The sequence below is a fragment of the Natrix helvetica genome, assembly GCF_964273705.1.
Source record: "Natrix helvetica genome assembly, chromosome: 8".
Taxonomy (NCBI): domain Eukaryota; kingdom Metazoa; phylum Chordata; class Lepidosauria; order Squamata; family Natricidae; genus Natrix; species Natrix helvetica.
In genome coordinates, this window is record NC_138559.1 from 6,655,462 (window position 1) to 6,671,392 (window position 15,931).

The 15,931-nt window shown below is 43.9% G+C and overlaps 2 protein-coding genes across 2 annotated transcripts in view; both read left to right on the forward strand.

Annotated features, from left to right (window-relative positions):
• LOC309395994 (disintegrin and metalloproteinase domain-containing protein 32-like) overlaps positions 1-15,349 on the forward strand; it is a gene marked incomplete at its 5' end in the record, with an annotated part of 39,777 nt that extends 24,428 nt beyond the window's left edge. Inside the window, 9 exons of the mRNA XM_081960706.1 lie at positions 624-713; positions 2,768-2,966; positions 4,289-4,394; positions 6,579-6,762; positions 9,541-9,621; positions 10,764-10,881; positions 11,751-11,910; positions 13,481-13,525; positions 15,229-15,349. Coding sequence (XP_081816832.1) covers positions 624-713; positions 2,768-2,966; positions 4,289-4,394; positions 6,579-6,762; positions 9,541-9,621; positions 10,764-10,881; positions 11,751-11,910; positions 13,481-13,525; positions 15,229-15,238 — 993 coding nt within the window. The 3' untranslated portion in view covers positions 15,239-15,349. The remainder of the gene's footprint in view (positions 1-623; positions 714-2,767; positions 2,967-4,288; positions 4,395-6,578; positions 6,763-9,540; positions 9,622-10,763; positions 10,882-11,750; positions 11,911-13,480; positions 13,526-15,228) is intronic.
• Positions 15,350-15,597: 248 nt separating this feature from the next.
• The window catches only part of LOC309395996 (disintegrin and metalloproteinase domain-containing protein 2-like), a gene marked incomplete at both ends in the record, with an annotated part of 23,016 nt that continues 22,682 nt past the window's right edge, over positions 15,598-15,931 (forward strand). The window contains one exon of the mRNA XM_081960708.1: positions 15,598-15,730. Within this exon, the coding sequence (XP_081816834.1) occupies positions 15,598-15,730 (133 nt within the window). The remainder of the gene's footprint in view (positions 15,731-15,931) is intronic.

Sequence of the window (15,931 nt, forward strand, 5' to 3'; positions counted from 1 at the left end):
TGCATCTTAAGTCTATCTTCTGGAGTGTTGGCTCGTTCCCTCCACCCTCATTGCCCAGCTGAGTTTTGGGCTGCCCCTGCTTTACTCACTGGAGCTGCCTGAGTTGATTACCTGCTTCTTTGATGCTCCGTGTCACTCACAAAGGAGCGCATGCTGCTCCATCAGTTTGCCCCCCTCCTGCCCATGGCAACTCAAGAGCAGGCCATGGATGCTTTACAAGTTGACACATTAAGCTTTTCATTGTTTGCTGAACATTTATTGCTGAACTTCAGAAAAGAGTTTTCAAAAGGGCTCGTGCATTGAAATGCATCAGGAATAAATTTTATCGAAATGCATGAGGATAAGCTCTTTTTAAACATTATGGCTGAAATAGCTAGTTCTCCAGCATTGGAAGACCTTAATTTACCTGTCTCAATTAATCCAGGCTGCAGAAAGATTGTATTGTATTGAAAGGAACATTTAATTTTTTTTTACTAAGGGTCTCCAAAAACAGGAAGGATGAGGCATTAATTCTGTTTATGTTGGAACTAACATCTAATCTAGTTTCTCTCGCAGCCCACGTTCCGTAACCCTACGAGCATTGCACAATTCGCTCCAAGGAATGTCATGATTGTATTTTTCAGCATTGCAAAAGGAGTAAATGTTGTACCAGCAGTTGTGCGTTTCAGCGGGGAGCTGTGTGCAGTAATGAATTATGCTGTGAAAATTGCAAGGTAAGGCATTGTAAGGTCTGAAGCGGGGGAGGTGGGAAGCAGTGGGGTTTGGGCCTGATAGAACTATTGAGTGACTATCAAGCACCCGCTTCCCAATCTTGAGGAAAAGAAGAGAATGACCAAATATCCAGAGACTCAAAAATGTGGGAATAAAAGGGCAGGATTTTTAAACCTTAGTGATATCGGAGGTTGTCCTTAAAGATCATCTGGAAATTTAAGCTATACAAAATTTAGCTTCATGTATGGTCAGGTATTGTAGGAGATGACCAGACAGAACCCGAGGGAGGGGTCAAATGCATCATCAGTTTGGAATCACTACACTCCCACAAGAGATTTAAGTCCAGCCCACCTTGAATTCTGTTGACTCTTATCCCCCACTAATTTGCTTTGACCGTTAGTAGTTCAGATTTTTATAGAGACCATTAACATACAATTAACTTCTGTATTCATTTTAAGTGCCTGGACTTCCCTGATTTCCTGCTCTTGACATGCATGTGATTTTTACATGCTAACACTGCTATTGAAGCTGCATTGGATTCCAGTTAATTTCAGAAACCCCTAGTCATCAGATGGACTCTTTTTAATATAATGTACAACAAACTGCATCACTGTCTGGTTTGGTGGCAGCAGTCCCTCAGATAGAAAGTTCCTACAGAGAGTGGTGAGGACAGCTGAGAAGATCATAGGAAGCTCACTTCCTGGTATTCAGGATGCTGCTTATAAGCACTATGTGCTTAGAGCTCAAAGCATTGTTAGAGACTCCACACAGCGACTCCATGGCCCGTTTCTGTTGCTCCCCTCTGGGATGAGGTTTGGAAGTATTTCTGGCAGGACTGTCTGATTCTGCAATAGCTTCCTTCCCTATACCATCCATCTGGTAAACTCACAAGATGAGTTTTTCTTGCCATGTACAGGTATACATCTGAACTAGAGTGTGCTGTTTCTCTGTGTCATATACCGTATTTTTTGGAGTATAAGACACACTCCCGCCCTCCTAAAAGAGGGTGAAAATTTGGTTGTGTCTTATACATCGAATGTAGCCAAAAAAGTGAGGCATGGAGGAGGCGATGGTCTGTGGCAATCCTTGCAGCCTGGAACAGCTGATTGGAGGTATTCCTGGAGGCTGATCCATCCGCCAATCAGCTGCTCATGCTGAATCAGGCTGCAATAATGTGCTGAAGCTGATCTGGCTGTTCGCTATTTGCTGCAAGGATGTGTCAGAGTTTGCAGCAGCAATCACATTCAGAAAGCACACACAAGGAACTCATTCAGCAGGATTCAGTAACTTCTCTTTATATATAATATAACACATTAAGTAAATATACAATACGAAAAGCCAGTTTTCCAACGTGGTAGTTCAGCAGAAGAGAGAAGTTTCACTTTCAGATATCAGCACAGCATGCAGCTTTTAGTACAGAACAAGCCACGCCCAGGCTCCTTGCTGTCTCTTTCCTTGTTGCTCACACAACAAATACTGTTTTCAGTTTCCAAACAGCCCTCAACTCTCTCACACAATGACAGGACGCTAGCCAGATAAATACCATGGATGCTGGTAGGCAGAGGCAAAATATATATTTTTTAATAAGGTGCATCTTATACTCCGGTGCTTCTTATAGTCCAAAAAATACGGTAACAGATGTGGGTATATGCATAATTTTCTATTTATTTTGTCATGTTTATATAGTGTATATTGGAGGCGGTAACCCTTTGAAAGCTGCATGGAACGAAATTTCACTTTAATGTATGCCGATTAGAGTACATTCAAAGTGACAATAAAGTTATTGTTCTGTCCTATTCTGTTCTCTTCTGTTCTATTCTACTCCACTCTATTCTATTCTGCATTCTATTCTGCATTCTATTCTGTTCTGTTCTATTCTATTCTATTCTGTTCTGTTCTATTCTATTCTGCATTCTAATTCTAATTCTGTTCTGTTCTGTTCTATTCTATTCTATTCTGCATTCTAATTCTAATTCTGTTCTGTTCTATTCTATTCTATTCTTCTAACATAATCTAATGTTCCTTCTGCATGTTATTCTTTTATTTCCTTGCGTAGTTCAAGCCAAGAAACACAATATGTAGACACGCGTTAGACAAGCATTGTGACTTTCCCGAGTACTGCAATGGGAGTTCGGCTGTTTGCCCGGCCAATGTTTACGTCCAGAATGGTGGCAATTGTGCCTCTAACACCGGCTTCTGTTATGGTGGATCTTGTCAATCAGCCGACTTGCATTGCCAGGAGTTCTTTGGATCACGTATGTTGAAGCGACTAATTTGGATTCCTTTTCTCTCCCCTTTTAAGACAAGCAAGACTTTTCCTGACTGTGGTTTTAACACTGTCAGCCAACGCCTGCCTTTCTTCTGAGATCAGTGTGTGCGCGTGTGCATGTGCATGCACGTGCATATGCAGAAAGATGGTTCTTGCCATTTTTATCATTTGCTTTAATTCAGGTTTCTTTATCATAATTCTTGGGAATTATCAACTACTACTTCTCAACTTACAGAGTATCCCAAATGATAAGAGAGAAAGAAATGACGACTCTAAGCCATCTCAGTTTATAGACTGAAACAAAACTGAATGGAGACCTGCCAGTCAGGACTACACACACACACACACACACTCTAACCCTAACCCTAACCCTAACCTTAACCTTAACCCTAACCGTGTCTGCTTGCCTGCCTCCCTCCCTCCTCTCTCTAATAGAATAGAATAGCTGAGTTGGAAGGGACCTTGGAGGTCTTCTAGTCCAACCCCCTGCTCAGGCAGGAAACCCTACACCACTTCAGGCAAATGGCTATCCAACATCTTCTTGAAAACTTCCAGTGTTGGAGCATTCACAACTTTGGGAGGCAAGTTGTTCCACTGATTAATTGTTCTCACTGTCAGGAAATTTCTCCTCAGTTCTAGGTTCTCTTCTTTGTGGCAACCCCTGAGATATTTGAAGTGCTATCATGTCTCTCCTAGTTCTTCTTTTCATTAAACTAGACACACCCAGTTCCTGCAACCGTTCGTACTTGGACTGCTTGCACATTAGGCAGTTCTATTAACCTCTAAGCCACAAGTTCTCCTCACTTTATCGGCTGAACCGGGGGTGGGTGGGGGGAGATAAAGTGTTTTTTTATTCTGTCAGATCACCTGGTCTACCCCTATACAGGAGGGAGCATACTGCTTCCCTTTCGCCTTTCAGCCCCAATCCAGGAGCCTTCCAGATAGTTGCTTTCATGCCAATCTATTTTGTGTTACATTTTACTGATAAAGAAACAAAGGGAGACAAATATAGATCTATTTCAAGCTATTTAGCTCTCATCAGCTAGCCATTGACTGCCTGGAACTCTCCTGGATTGGGGCTGAATGTATATCCTTCCATTCCCCTCCATTCAGTCAGAGCTGAAGAAGCTTCTTGGATGAGAAGCGAAACATCTTCAAAAGGGAAAAAACAACAACTCAGTTGCCTCCTGAAAAAAAGCACCTTTGGGGCAAACTGTCATATTCGTATATGTTAAAACCTTGCCAGGGAAAACGGTCTCAAATGATATATTTTTACTCTTCTAACCAAACCCTACCAAAAACGTCTAGGGTCAAGAAATGCTCCCGAAGTCTGCTACGAAGTGAACAGCCAGGCTGATCGATTTGGGCACTGCGGCGTCGATTTCAAAAGGAAATTTAAAACTTGCTCTCTTCAGTAAGTTGATCAGGCAATAAAGAATATGTTGAAATGTTCTGTTTTGGGGCTGTTGGAGGCAATGAGGCTCGATCCCTGGCCTGAATTTTCTTATGTAGAATGTCAACTCCTAAAGTTGCCATGGTGAGGAAAGGGGAGAGAGCGCATTCCACGCATACATTCGGCTACAGTCGGACCTCAGATTACCGCAGCAGGCTTGGGAGGGGTGCACCTCATTGGGGAATGTGATTTGTGACACAGACTGAGGGGAGGGAAGGAACAGGGATAAAGTTCAGCTATAATTCAAATGAGGCTCAGATCTGACTGCAAAAAGCTGTTGCCAAAAATAAATGCTCCTAATAAATGACTAATTTTCTTTTGAAATTTGGCTTGAGTCTCGTGAATCAATTAGGGCATCTTTTTGGAAACCTGACATAGGAAGTTAAAACCCACCCAGAAAAATGAAATATCCTGGGAAATATTGAAAAGGCAGAATATTATATTTCCCTGGATCACAAATGGAGAAACAAGATTTTAGGCAGGGAGCAGACTCACTTTTAATAGCCCCCACCTTTGTCAATGGGCCATTAAAGGGCCTAAGCCAGTCTACTCTACATAACAAAGCTCTCCCCCTTCAGCTCCAAGGTGACGGGGCTAAGGCATGATAATATTAGCCCTTTACCCATCTCACCACAGGGCACCTGGGGAGAAGCAATGCCCAACCAAGCTTGGGACTCAAACGGCACACAACCTACAAAGTTAGCTAACATCCCCTGCCCCTGGGAGTCTGACAACCAACCAGAATACATTTCTTACATAGGAACAGGAAACAGAGAGGTGGGGGCCAAAAAGAGAGTATAAAAAACTCAGGAACTCTCCTTTCTTCTTCACCCAACATCTGGAAGCATGTGAGCCCCATTTTCTGTTCAGGAGCTCAAGCCATTTGGTCCTGTCCACCATTAAACCATCTTTCCAAGCAGCCTCCATGTTTCCAGGGTCTTTTTCCCCTACTTGGATCTGGACCCAGAAGGACATTTCTTCCAACACTTGGACCAGATTATAGTACACAGACTAACACAGTTGGAGTGGGCCTTGGAGGTCTTCTAGTCTAACCCCCTGCTCCACCAGGAGATCCTATATACCATTTAAGACAAAGGCTGTCTAGTCTCTTTTTAAAAACTTTTAGTGATAGAGCACCAACAATTTCTGGAAGCAAGGGTTTAACTGATTAATTATATTATAAATTAATTAATTATAATGAATTGTGTTGGGTAAATCAATATTATTATATCATATATCATACCACATATGTGCGAGGGGAACCTTTACCTTATATCATATCATCTTATGTTATTTATTATGTTATGTTATGTGGACTTTGATACACACACTCTTCTCTTCTCTCTTCTCTTCTCTTCTCTTCTCTTCTCTTCTCTTCTCTTCTCTTCCCTTCCCTTCCCTTCCCTTCTCTCTTCTCTTCTCTCCTCTCCTCCCTTCCCTTCCTTCCCCTTCCCTTCCCTTCCCTCTTCCCTTCCTTCCTTCCTTCCTTCCTTCTTTCCTTCCTTCCTTCCTTCCCTCCCTTCCTTCCCCTTCCCCTTCCCCTTCCCCTTCCCCTTCCCCTTCCCCTTCCCCTTCCCCTTCCCCTTCCCCTTCCCCTTCCCCTTCCCCTTCCCTCTTCCATTCCCTCTTCCATTCCCTCTTCCCTTCCCTCTTCTCCTCCCTTCCCTTCCCTCTTCTCTCCTCTCCTCTCCTCCCTTCCCTTCCCTTCCCTCTTCCCTTCCCTCTTCCCTTCCCTTCCCGTCCTTCCTTCCTTCCCTTCCCCTTCCCTCTTCCATTCCCTCTTCCCTTCCCTCTTCTCCTCCCTTCCCTTCCCTTCCCTTCTCTTCCCTTCCCTCTTCTCTTCTCTCCTCTCCTCCCTTCCCTTCCCCTTCCCTTCCCTTCCCTCTTCCCTTCCCTTCCCTTCCCTTCCTTCCTTCCTTCCCTTCCTTTCCCCTTCCCTCTTCCATTCCCTCTTCCCTTCCCTCTTCTCTTCCCTTCCCTTCCCTTCCCTTCCCTTTCTTTCCCTTCCTTCCCCTTCCTTCCCCTTCCCGTCTCTCTTCCCTTCTCTTCCTTCCCCTTTCCTTCTCTCTTCCCTTCCCCTCCCCTCCCCTTCCCTCTTCCCCTTCCTGATTCCCCTTCATCTTCATCTCACCTCAATTTTTACAGGGATCTCAGATGTGGAAAGTTAATTTGCACCTATCCCTACGACACTCCTTATACTAAAATGAACGTTCCCGTCTTGTACATGCCTGTGAAGAATGTTGTCTGCGTTTCATTGGACTTTAAACAACCAGGAGGCATTCACGACCCGATGATGGTGAAGGACGGTACAAAATGCGGACTTGGCAAGGTAAGGAAAACAACCTGGATCAGGATGATGACAGTGGTGTTTTAAGTAATACTGATTCTGTAGTAGGCAATATAACATGTTGGTAGTAGAAACATCTGGAGAAAGGCAGATGATCAATATAGATCAATAGTATTTATCAACAATAAGGAGTAATGCTTTCTGACATGATACTGGTGTAACATCATCAGACAACAAAACCAGCTTATCCCAGGTACCCCAGTCGGTGGATGAAATCGCCAGATTTCATCTACATGAAACATCTGGCTACGTGACCAGTTATCATCAACATGGCAATATTTTGAATTGCTTGGTCCATGTGATGGACGTGGGTGCTGGGTAGGTGCTTGGACTTTGTTTTGGGTGGGGAAAACCTGGAAGCTTTCAGATTTGGGTTTTCCCAGATGTGCCAATAGGACATTTCTCATAAAGCCTTGGAGTCTTCTTTCGTTGGGGGGTCTTATTTGGGACCCTGACACACAGTGTTATGATGGAGAAAAATGAGAGCAGAGGCGGCTTTATACAATGCCATAACCTCCCGGAGGAAATGCAGCGCATCAGTCTAATTATCCAATAAGTGAAGCCTTTTCAAAAGCATTTTTTTAAATTAAATTTTTTATTTTTAGACATACAAATACAAAGTCGTAGACGTAGACTACATTTATACAACACACTGGAACTTCATATTCCTTCATATAGCAGATTTAAATTGATATATTCTTCTTTACATTGTTTTCCCTCTTAATATGTTTCACATAAATTTCACAATTTTTAACCCTCTTATTTCATTATCTTTTACTTATCTATCTAGTATTTTGGCTGTTTACCTCTGGTAAGTTTTGTTCCTCTTAAGTTAGTACCATATGTTTCGGAGTATAAGACGCACCGGAGTATAAGACGCACCAAGGTTTTAAAGAGGCAAATTAAAAAAAAAAGTAGGTAGGTATATAGAGGGAGAGAGAGGAAGAGAAAGAGAGAGAAATACAGTATGTAGGTAGGGAGAGAGAGTGAGAGTAGTTAGGTAGATAGGTAGGTAGATAAAGGGAGAGAGAGAGAGAGAAATAGAGATAGATACAGTAGGTAGGTAGGGAGAGAGAGAGAGAGAAATAGAAAGAGAGACAGAGAAATACAGTAGATAGGTAGGGAGAGAGATAGGTAGGTGGGTAGATAGAGGGATAGAGAGAGAGAGAGGGAGAAATACAGTAGATAGGTAGGGAGAGAGAGAGTAGGTAGGTAGGTAGATAGAGGGATAGAGAGAGAGAGGGAGAGGGAGAAATACAGTAGGCAGGGCCGGATTTTCCTATAGGCTAACTAGGCTTCAGCCTAGGGCAGGGGTGTCCAAACTTGGGAACTTTAAGACTTGTGGACCACAAGTCTTAAAGTTCCCAAGTTTGGACACCCCTGCACTAAGGCAATGAATAAGTTGTCAGAGCTGACATGCGGTGCTCCCCGCCACCTTTTATACTTTATTTGGTGATTAGGCTAAACCCCACCCCTAAACCCCACACTCATCACCTCGTGACTCAGAGTGAAAACCGCCCGGCAATCAGTCAGGGATTGTTCTCAGTTCAGTTATTGTCCTCTGTGGAAACCGCCCGGCAGTCAGTCACGTAGAATTATAGAGAGTTCCCAGCGGAGGTCTGTAAGGGGCGTGCATAAGCGCACCAGCGCGCCTACCGTCCCCGTCCTAACATTCCCTCATTTCATGTATTCATGTAGGGCCTCAAGATCAAGAGGGGCCTTTTATTTTTATTTATTATCCGTGCCACATTTTTTATAAAGGTTAGTACCAATTACAACATGTTTCATTTAATATATTGATATATATCACAGTAATGATGTATTTTATTATCTCTCATGTAATTTACAAACTTAAAAATGGGAGGTGAAAGGGCCCCATAAGTGGAATAGCCTAGGGCCTCTTTTCGTCTAAATCCGGGCCTGACAGTAGGTAGGTAGGGAGAGAGAGACAGTCGGTGGGTAAGTAGATGTTTCCAGGTGTATTTATCCATGTGCTGGAGAAGGAAATAGCTGACAATCTGCAGTACCTAAGACTTTGTTTCTGGTGACACAGCACTTGATCAATGTAATTCTCATCAATCAGTTAAAGAGCTTTCCAAAAGGAGAAAAAAAAAGTTTTTGCACTCTGCAAACCTCCCCAAAAAGGTCCTTTTTTCGCTAAAACGGGGCCGTTTTTTTTAAAGGCATGAATAGCCTTGGGGGGGCTTGCAGAGTGTTCCTGGAGGGGAGCCAAAAATGAGCAAAAACTGCATGCATAGCCTTATGGAGGCTTATAGAGTCTCCTGGGGGCTGGGCGGGGGGTGGGGGAATGCCCCTTTTTTTTTGCTCATTTCTGCCCTCCCCAGCCCCCAGGATCTCTCCGAAAGGCTCCTAAAAGCTATGCACGGCCATTTTGGTGAAGGGGTCAGGCCTTCGGGAGGCAAAAAATGCTGTATTCAATGTATAAGACACACCCAGACTTTCAGCCTCTTTTCTGAGAAAAAAAGGTGCGTCTTATACTCCGAAAAATACGGTAGGTCTGTATTTATGTATGTATGTATGTATGTGTATATATGTATGTTTGTATGCATATGACATATATCCTTAACTTATACTTTTTGTCTTTCTTAGGTTCTTACCATTAATCTTTGTTTCTTTTCTCCAACCACCTGTACCATTTTCCCCATATCAGATAATATTCTGTTGCTTCCTTTCCCTGAATTTCTTTGAAAAGCATTTCTTGTTTTAAAACCTGAACCCCCAAAATATTGTTCCTTGTAGATTTGCGTCAGACAAAAATGCGAAAGCTATGGCAATCTGAATCCTGATTGTGACTCTGCAAAAAAATGCTCAGGACATGGGGTAAGTAAAAAATAAATAAAGATCTCCCATGAATTAAAAAAAAAAAGGGGGGGGGGAGAGATTTCTTTCTTGGGCCAAACGTAGAGAAAGCGTCTTGACGGTAAAAAAGCCCGTTTGGAGTTGGAGACCAGTTTGGCCTAGTGCAGGGGGGGGGTCAAAATGGCGGCCTGCAGGCCGGATGCGCCACATGCAGGCCACGCCCACCCCAGCTCTGCGAAGGGGGAAAACGTCGTGATACGTAACAAGACGGCGCGAATTTGACGCCCATGGCCCCTAGTGCGATGTTTCTCAACCTTGGACAGGAGGATGCTACCATGACTGTAAGTGGGAAAACCAGTTGTAAGTCAAAAACAGTCATTTTTCAATGCCATTGTATCTTTGAATGGTCACTAAAGTTGCAAGTTGAGGAATTGAATTCCATTCCATTCCACTCCACTCCATTCCATTTTCTTTCCATTCTTCATTTCATTCTTCTGTTCTCCTCCCTCCCTCCCCTTCCCTCGTCTTCTCTTCCATTCTGATCTGTCTGGATCTATTCCATTCCATTCCATTTTCTTTTTATTCTTTATTCCATTATTCTGCTCCATTCCATTCCATATTCTATTCCATATTCTATTCTGTTCTGTTCCATTCCATTCTGATCTGTTCCATTCCGTTCTGTTCTATTTCATTCCATCATTTTGTTCTATTCTGTTTCATATTCCATTCCATATTCTATTTTATTTCATTTCATATTCTATTTCATTCTATATTCTATTCTGTTCTGTTCCATTCTGTTCTGATCTGTACCGTCCCATTCCATTCGTTCTGTTCTGTTCTGTTCCGTTCCATTCTGATCTGTTCCATTCCGTTCTGTTCTATTCCATTCCATCATTTTGTTCTATTCCGTTTCATATTCCATTCCATATTCTATTCCATTCCATTCCATATTCTATTTCATTTCATATTCTATTCTATTCTGTTCTGTTCCGATTTGTTCCATTCCGTTCCGTTCTGTTCTGTTCCATTCATTCCATTCTTTTCCATTCCACTCCACTGACACCTTTTCCCACTTGCCAAAAGCATCCTCCCATTGCGGTGGAAACACCTGACCACAAGATTTAAATCCATCCAGATTTTCTCTTTTTTAACTGGTTTTTCAGGTATGTAACAACAAACAAAATTGCCACTGCGACCCAGGCTGGGCTCCTCCAGACTGCCGGAAAAAAGGAAGCCCCATGGGAGGAAGCATTGACAGCGGACTTCGCTATTTGGATTTGGGTCAGTCAGGGATGCTCTCCAGCCAAACCAATCGATCCAGCCCTTTGAATGACCAGGGGCCTGCCCCCTCTTTTTCTAAAAAAAAGATTATGACTCCAGGACACTGCAACTGTCATATATATACGTTAGTTGCCAAGTGTCCGAATTCTAATCACTTACAATACAATACAATGCAATACAATAGTAGAGTTGGAAGGGACCTTGGAGGTCTTCTAGTCCAACCCCCTGCCTAGGCAGGAAACCCTACACCATTTCATACAAATGGCTATCCAACATCATCTTAAAGGCTTCCAGTGTTGGGGCATTCACAACTTCTGGAGGCAACTTCTGTTCCACTGATTAATTGTTCTTACTGTCAGGAAATTTCTCCTCAGTTCTAAGTTGCTTCTCTCCTTGATTAGTTTCCACCCATTGCTTCTTGTTCTGCCTTCTGGTGCTATTGGAGAACAGCTTGACTCCCTCTTCTTTGTGGCAACCCCTGAGATATTGGAAGGCTGCTATCATGTCTCCCCTAGTCCTTCTTTCTCTTAAGCTAAACATACCCAGTTACTGCAACTGTTCTTCACATGGTTTAGTCTCCAGTCCCCCCACTTGACCATGGGGATGTTTCCACGGTCATAAGATTCGAAAAAAGAGTCATAAGTCACATTTTCCAGGGCCGTCGTAACGGTGAATGGTTACTAAGTGAACTTGTGGCCTGCCAGTGCAGCAGGCAGCAGAGTCGGACAGTGAGGAGGTTGGGGAGGAACCTGGGCCGCTCCTGGAGTCTGGGGAAGGCTCTGATGAGGGCTCTGTTGTATCTCTCCCCCTCTGTTGAGAGAGAGGGGCTGCTCAATTTTGACACTGATATTGCTGATCTTTCTCTCTAGATATTGCAAAAAAGGCCAGGCAAGACACTAAGCGGACATGGATCCTTCTTAGTGTTTTCCTCTTCCTGCCCATTATTATCGGAAGCTCCTTGTTGGCTGCCAAATGGAAACGTATCAAAAAATCTTGCTTCGAAGATGATGAACTGGACGACGATTCCGTGTAAGTAGCTTGGAAATGGGTGGAGCCACAACCTTCCCGAAGGGCCAGGAACTTGAAAAAGTAATTTTCAAGTTTGCCACCAAATAACGTATGGGTGGCAGAGGCACCTGCAGGGAGGGTCAAAAAAAGTCAAGAGGGCAGCTGCAATGCACATAAAAAGGATGGATTTATTTGGTGCCGTTCTCCCCGCCCCCGCCCCCAATATCATGCAGTGAATATATTGCTTTTCCAAGTATTTCTTTCCTTCTATGTCCACATGGCAACGTTAAGTAAAATTACGCAGTTTGAGCAATTTACCTTTTAGGTTGCATGATAGGTCAAAAATTGCAAAATTAGCTTAAGGTGCTTTCAGGTTCCGAAGGGTTAAAGAAACAGCCAAACACAAAGATGGTTTGAAAATGCAGTTTATCTCCTCCAGCATGAACTGACCAACAAAGCACTAAGGCAGGGGTGTCCAAACTTGGGAACTTTAAGACTTGTGGACTTCAACTCCCAGAATTCCCCAGCCAGCATAGTCCACAAGTCTTAAAGTTCCCAAGTTTGGACACCCCTGCACTAAGGCAATGAATAAGTTGTCAGAGCTGACATGCGGTGCTCCCCGCCACCTTTTATACTTTATTTGGTGATTAGGCTAAACCCCACCCCTAAACCCCACACTCATCACCTCGTGACTCAGAGTGAAAACCGCCCGGCAATCAGTCAGGGATTGTTCTCAGTTCAGTTATTGTCCTCCGTGGAAACCGCCCGGCAGTCAGTCACGTAGAATTATAGAAAGTTCCCAGCGGAGGTCTGTAAGGGGCGTGCATAAGTGCACCAGCGCGCCTACCATCCCCATCCTAACATTCCCTCATTTCATGTATTCATAATCATGTCTATTACTTATATCTGTTATCTTATTCATGCTTGATGGAATAAAATAAATAAATGAAAATAAATAAAAAGGATTCTGCGGGGAAATTTAGAGTTGGCTTTGCTTTCTTCTGTGCCGAAATGAAGTAAACACTATAAAGTTTTGCTTTTGGGATTTCAAAGCTCCTGAAGATGCCTGCTTTTGGCCTTTATGGAAAAAAATAAAGAACTCCTAGATAAACCTGATGATCCTATACCAGATTTACAGGACACGGGAGGGGCCGGAGCTCTGCTGGCTGGGGGAAAAGGGGCAATACCAAGAAGATGCCTGCTTTTACTGGGTCCGTTAGTCGGACGGTTGACACTATCTTCTAAAAAGCCAACAGGAAGACTTCAAGTCAGTCACTCTCCACCTGGAGGAAGAAAACAATCCCAAAATGTTGTGAAGAAAACTTGAGGGACATATTACAGTTGCTGAGATGACTTGACTTGTACCAACATGCCTACCGTCCCTGTCCCTTTTATTCGCATCCATTTCATGCATCCAAAACCATGTTTATACTTATATACGTTATCTAATACATGCTTGATGAAATAAATAATAAAATAAATGAGAATACACTAAACATATTTTCAAAACAAAATCTGAAAAAAATGTTGGTTCACCTATACCAAAGGTGTAACACTCTCTTAAATAATCTTGATTACTGTTGCTTTCCAGGTCTTATTCCAGATCAGAAGAGAGCAACACATCGGAAAAAACAAGGTAAGCCTCTAGAAAGCTAAGGTGGGCAACCTTTTCCTGCAATCTAGAACCTCATTTTGCCTCTGGAAAAGTTTTAATTCTAAAAAGTTAGAAATGGAGGACCGCAAAAATCCAGATGCTTAGATAGCAAATGTTCCTGGATTTTCTCCACTGCTTCTGGTAGAATTGGTATCTCAGGCAGGGTGAAATGCTCTGAACTCTGCTACCACTTTGCCTTTGGTGCATGTGCACCAAAGGCGCACTTTGCGTGCATGCACACCACAGGAGCTAAGAAGCCTTTTCTGAATCTACAAAGGTAAGTAAAACAGCAAGGGGGGGAGGAAACAGCTGTGCCACATGATTTAGATTCACTAGAAAGCAGGATCTCCTGCTTTCTAGCTAATATAAATCATGTGCCACAGCTGATTGTCACAAAGCTGATCTTTGGAACTTTTTTAAGGCATTTTTTTTTACTACCATTGCACCTGAACTGGTAGTAAAAAACGATCAGCTGTGCGACAATCAGCTGTGCGACGTGATTTCTAGCGACTATAAATCGCGCGGCATAGCTGATTGTTGCACAGCTGATTATCGTATTTTTTGGAGTATAAGATGCACCAGAGTAATAAGATGCACCAAGATTTTGAAAAGGCAAATTAAAAAAAAAAGTTTTTTTTTCACTCTGCAGACCTCCCAAAAACAGTCCACTTTTTGGGAAAACGGGCCCGTTTTTTGTCAGAAAAGGACATGCATAGCCTTTAGGAGGCCTATAGCAGTGATGGCGAATCTATGGCACGTGTGCCACAGGTGGCACGCGGAGCCATTTGTCAGGGCACGTGAGGGCCAGCTAAGTTCACCCTTTTTAAAAGCCATTTTTCGTTCTCCCCAGGCTCCAGAGGCTTTGTAGGAGCCTGGGGAGGGCGAAAAGAGCCTCCCCTGTCCTCCCGGAGGCCTTCCCGAGGCTTCGTGAGCTTCCCTGACGCCTTCGGAGCGCTCAAAACGACCCTCCGAGCAAACCGGAAGTCACTTCCTGTTTGCTCGGAGGGTCGTTTTGAGCGCTCCGAAGGCGTCAGGGACTGTCCGGAGGCTTCCCTGACGCCTCCGGAGGGCGTCCCGGGGGGGGGGGGTGCGGGGAGGCTGTTTTCGCCCTCCCCAGGTTCCTATAAAGCCTCTGGAGCCTGGGGAGGGCGAAAGAAGCATGTAAAAATGGGGGGAGTGCCTGTAGTGCACGCATGCGCACTGTGGGGGGCGTGCATTGCATTATGGGTGCGGCATGCCCGCACACGAACCCCCTGCGCTCCCCCCACTTATGGCACGCGAGCCAAAAAAGGTTCACCATCGCTGGCCTATAGAGTGCCCCTGAGGGCTGTGGGGGCAAAAACAAGCAAAAGAATTCACTCATTTTTGCCCTCCCCAGCTCCCAGGCTGTGCATGGCCATTTTTGCGAGGGGGGCAGGGTTTCGTGATGCCAAAAATACTGTATTCAATGTATAGGACACTCAGCTTTTCACCCTCTTTTTTGAGGGAAAAAGCTGCGTCTTATACTCCGAAAAATACGGTACCGGTTCACCTGAACTGGTAGCATTTCACCCCTGATCTTGGAGGAGCTTTTATCGATCACCTTAAAAAGAGATGTGTTGTTTTTCAAAACAACAAAGCAAACAGTTATTGGGCGGGTAATTCTCGTAATATTCTTTAACTAAGATTTACCTCTTCCTTTTAAGTTTCAGCTAAACAGATGTGATGTGAGCAGAGGAAGAATACACAGCAGCTTTCCACAGAAGAAAAGAGGACGCAAGATCACTGCACATTTATGTATATGCCATCTAATAAATCACGGTTAAAGCACGAATGATTTACTTTCTACTTTCCACTTTAGTATGGATCTGAGAGTGGTGCGGTGGCCTAGAGGTGACTCTCTCCCCTCACAATCAGGAGGCCGATATTTCTCTCTCCCTGGGCACTGAGAATATATCTGCTGAACAAAACTCAGTATTGGCAAAGGAAGAGCATCTGGCCAGTAAATACTCAGCTCCATTCAAGTTGCCCTGACTCCACCCCGCACGGGTTTATGGGGTCGTTAAAAGAGGACGATGACTTTGGTAGGAATGTGGGTCACGCACCTCAATTATTTTGGCATCAACTGTTTGAGCAGCTATAAAAGCCCACAGTGCGATTGGTGCAGTGGCCTGGAGGCGGAGCTCTCGCCTCACAATCAAGAGGCTTGTGAGTTCGAATCTCAGTAGAGGCAGATGTTTTTCTCTCTGGGCACACTGGGAATATATCTGCTGGGGGAAAAAACTCCGCATTGGCGACAGGAAAAGCATCCGGCCAGAAAAACACTCGGCTCCGTTCGTTTGCCCAGACTCCATCCTGCAAAGGATTATTAAAAGAGGATGATGATAAAAGCCCACAGCGCCAAAAGTC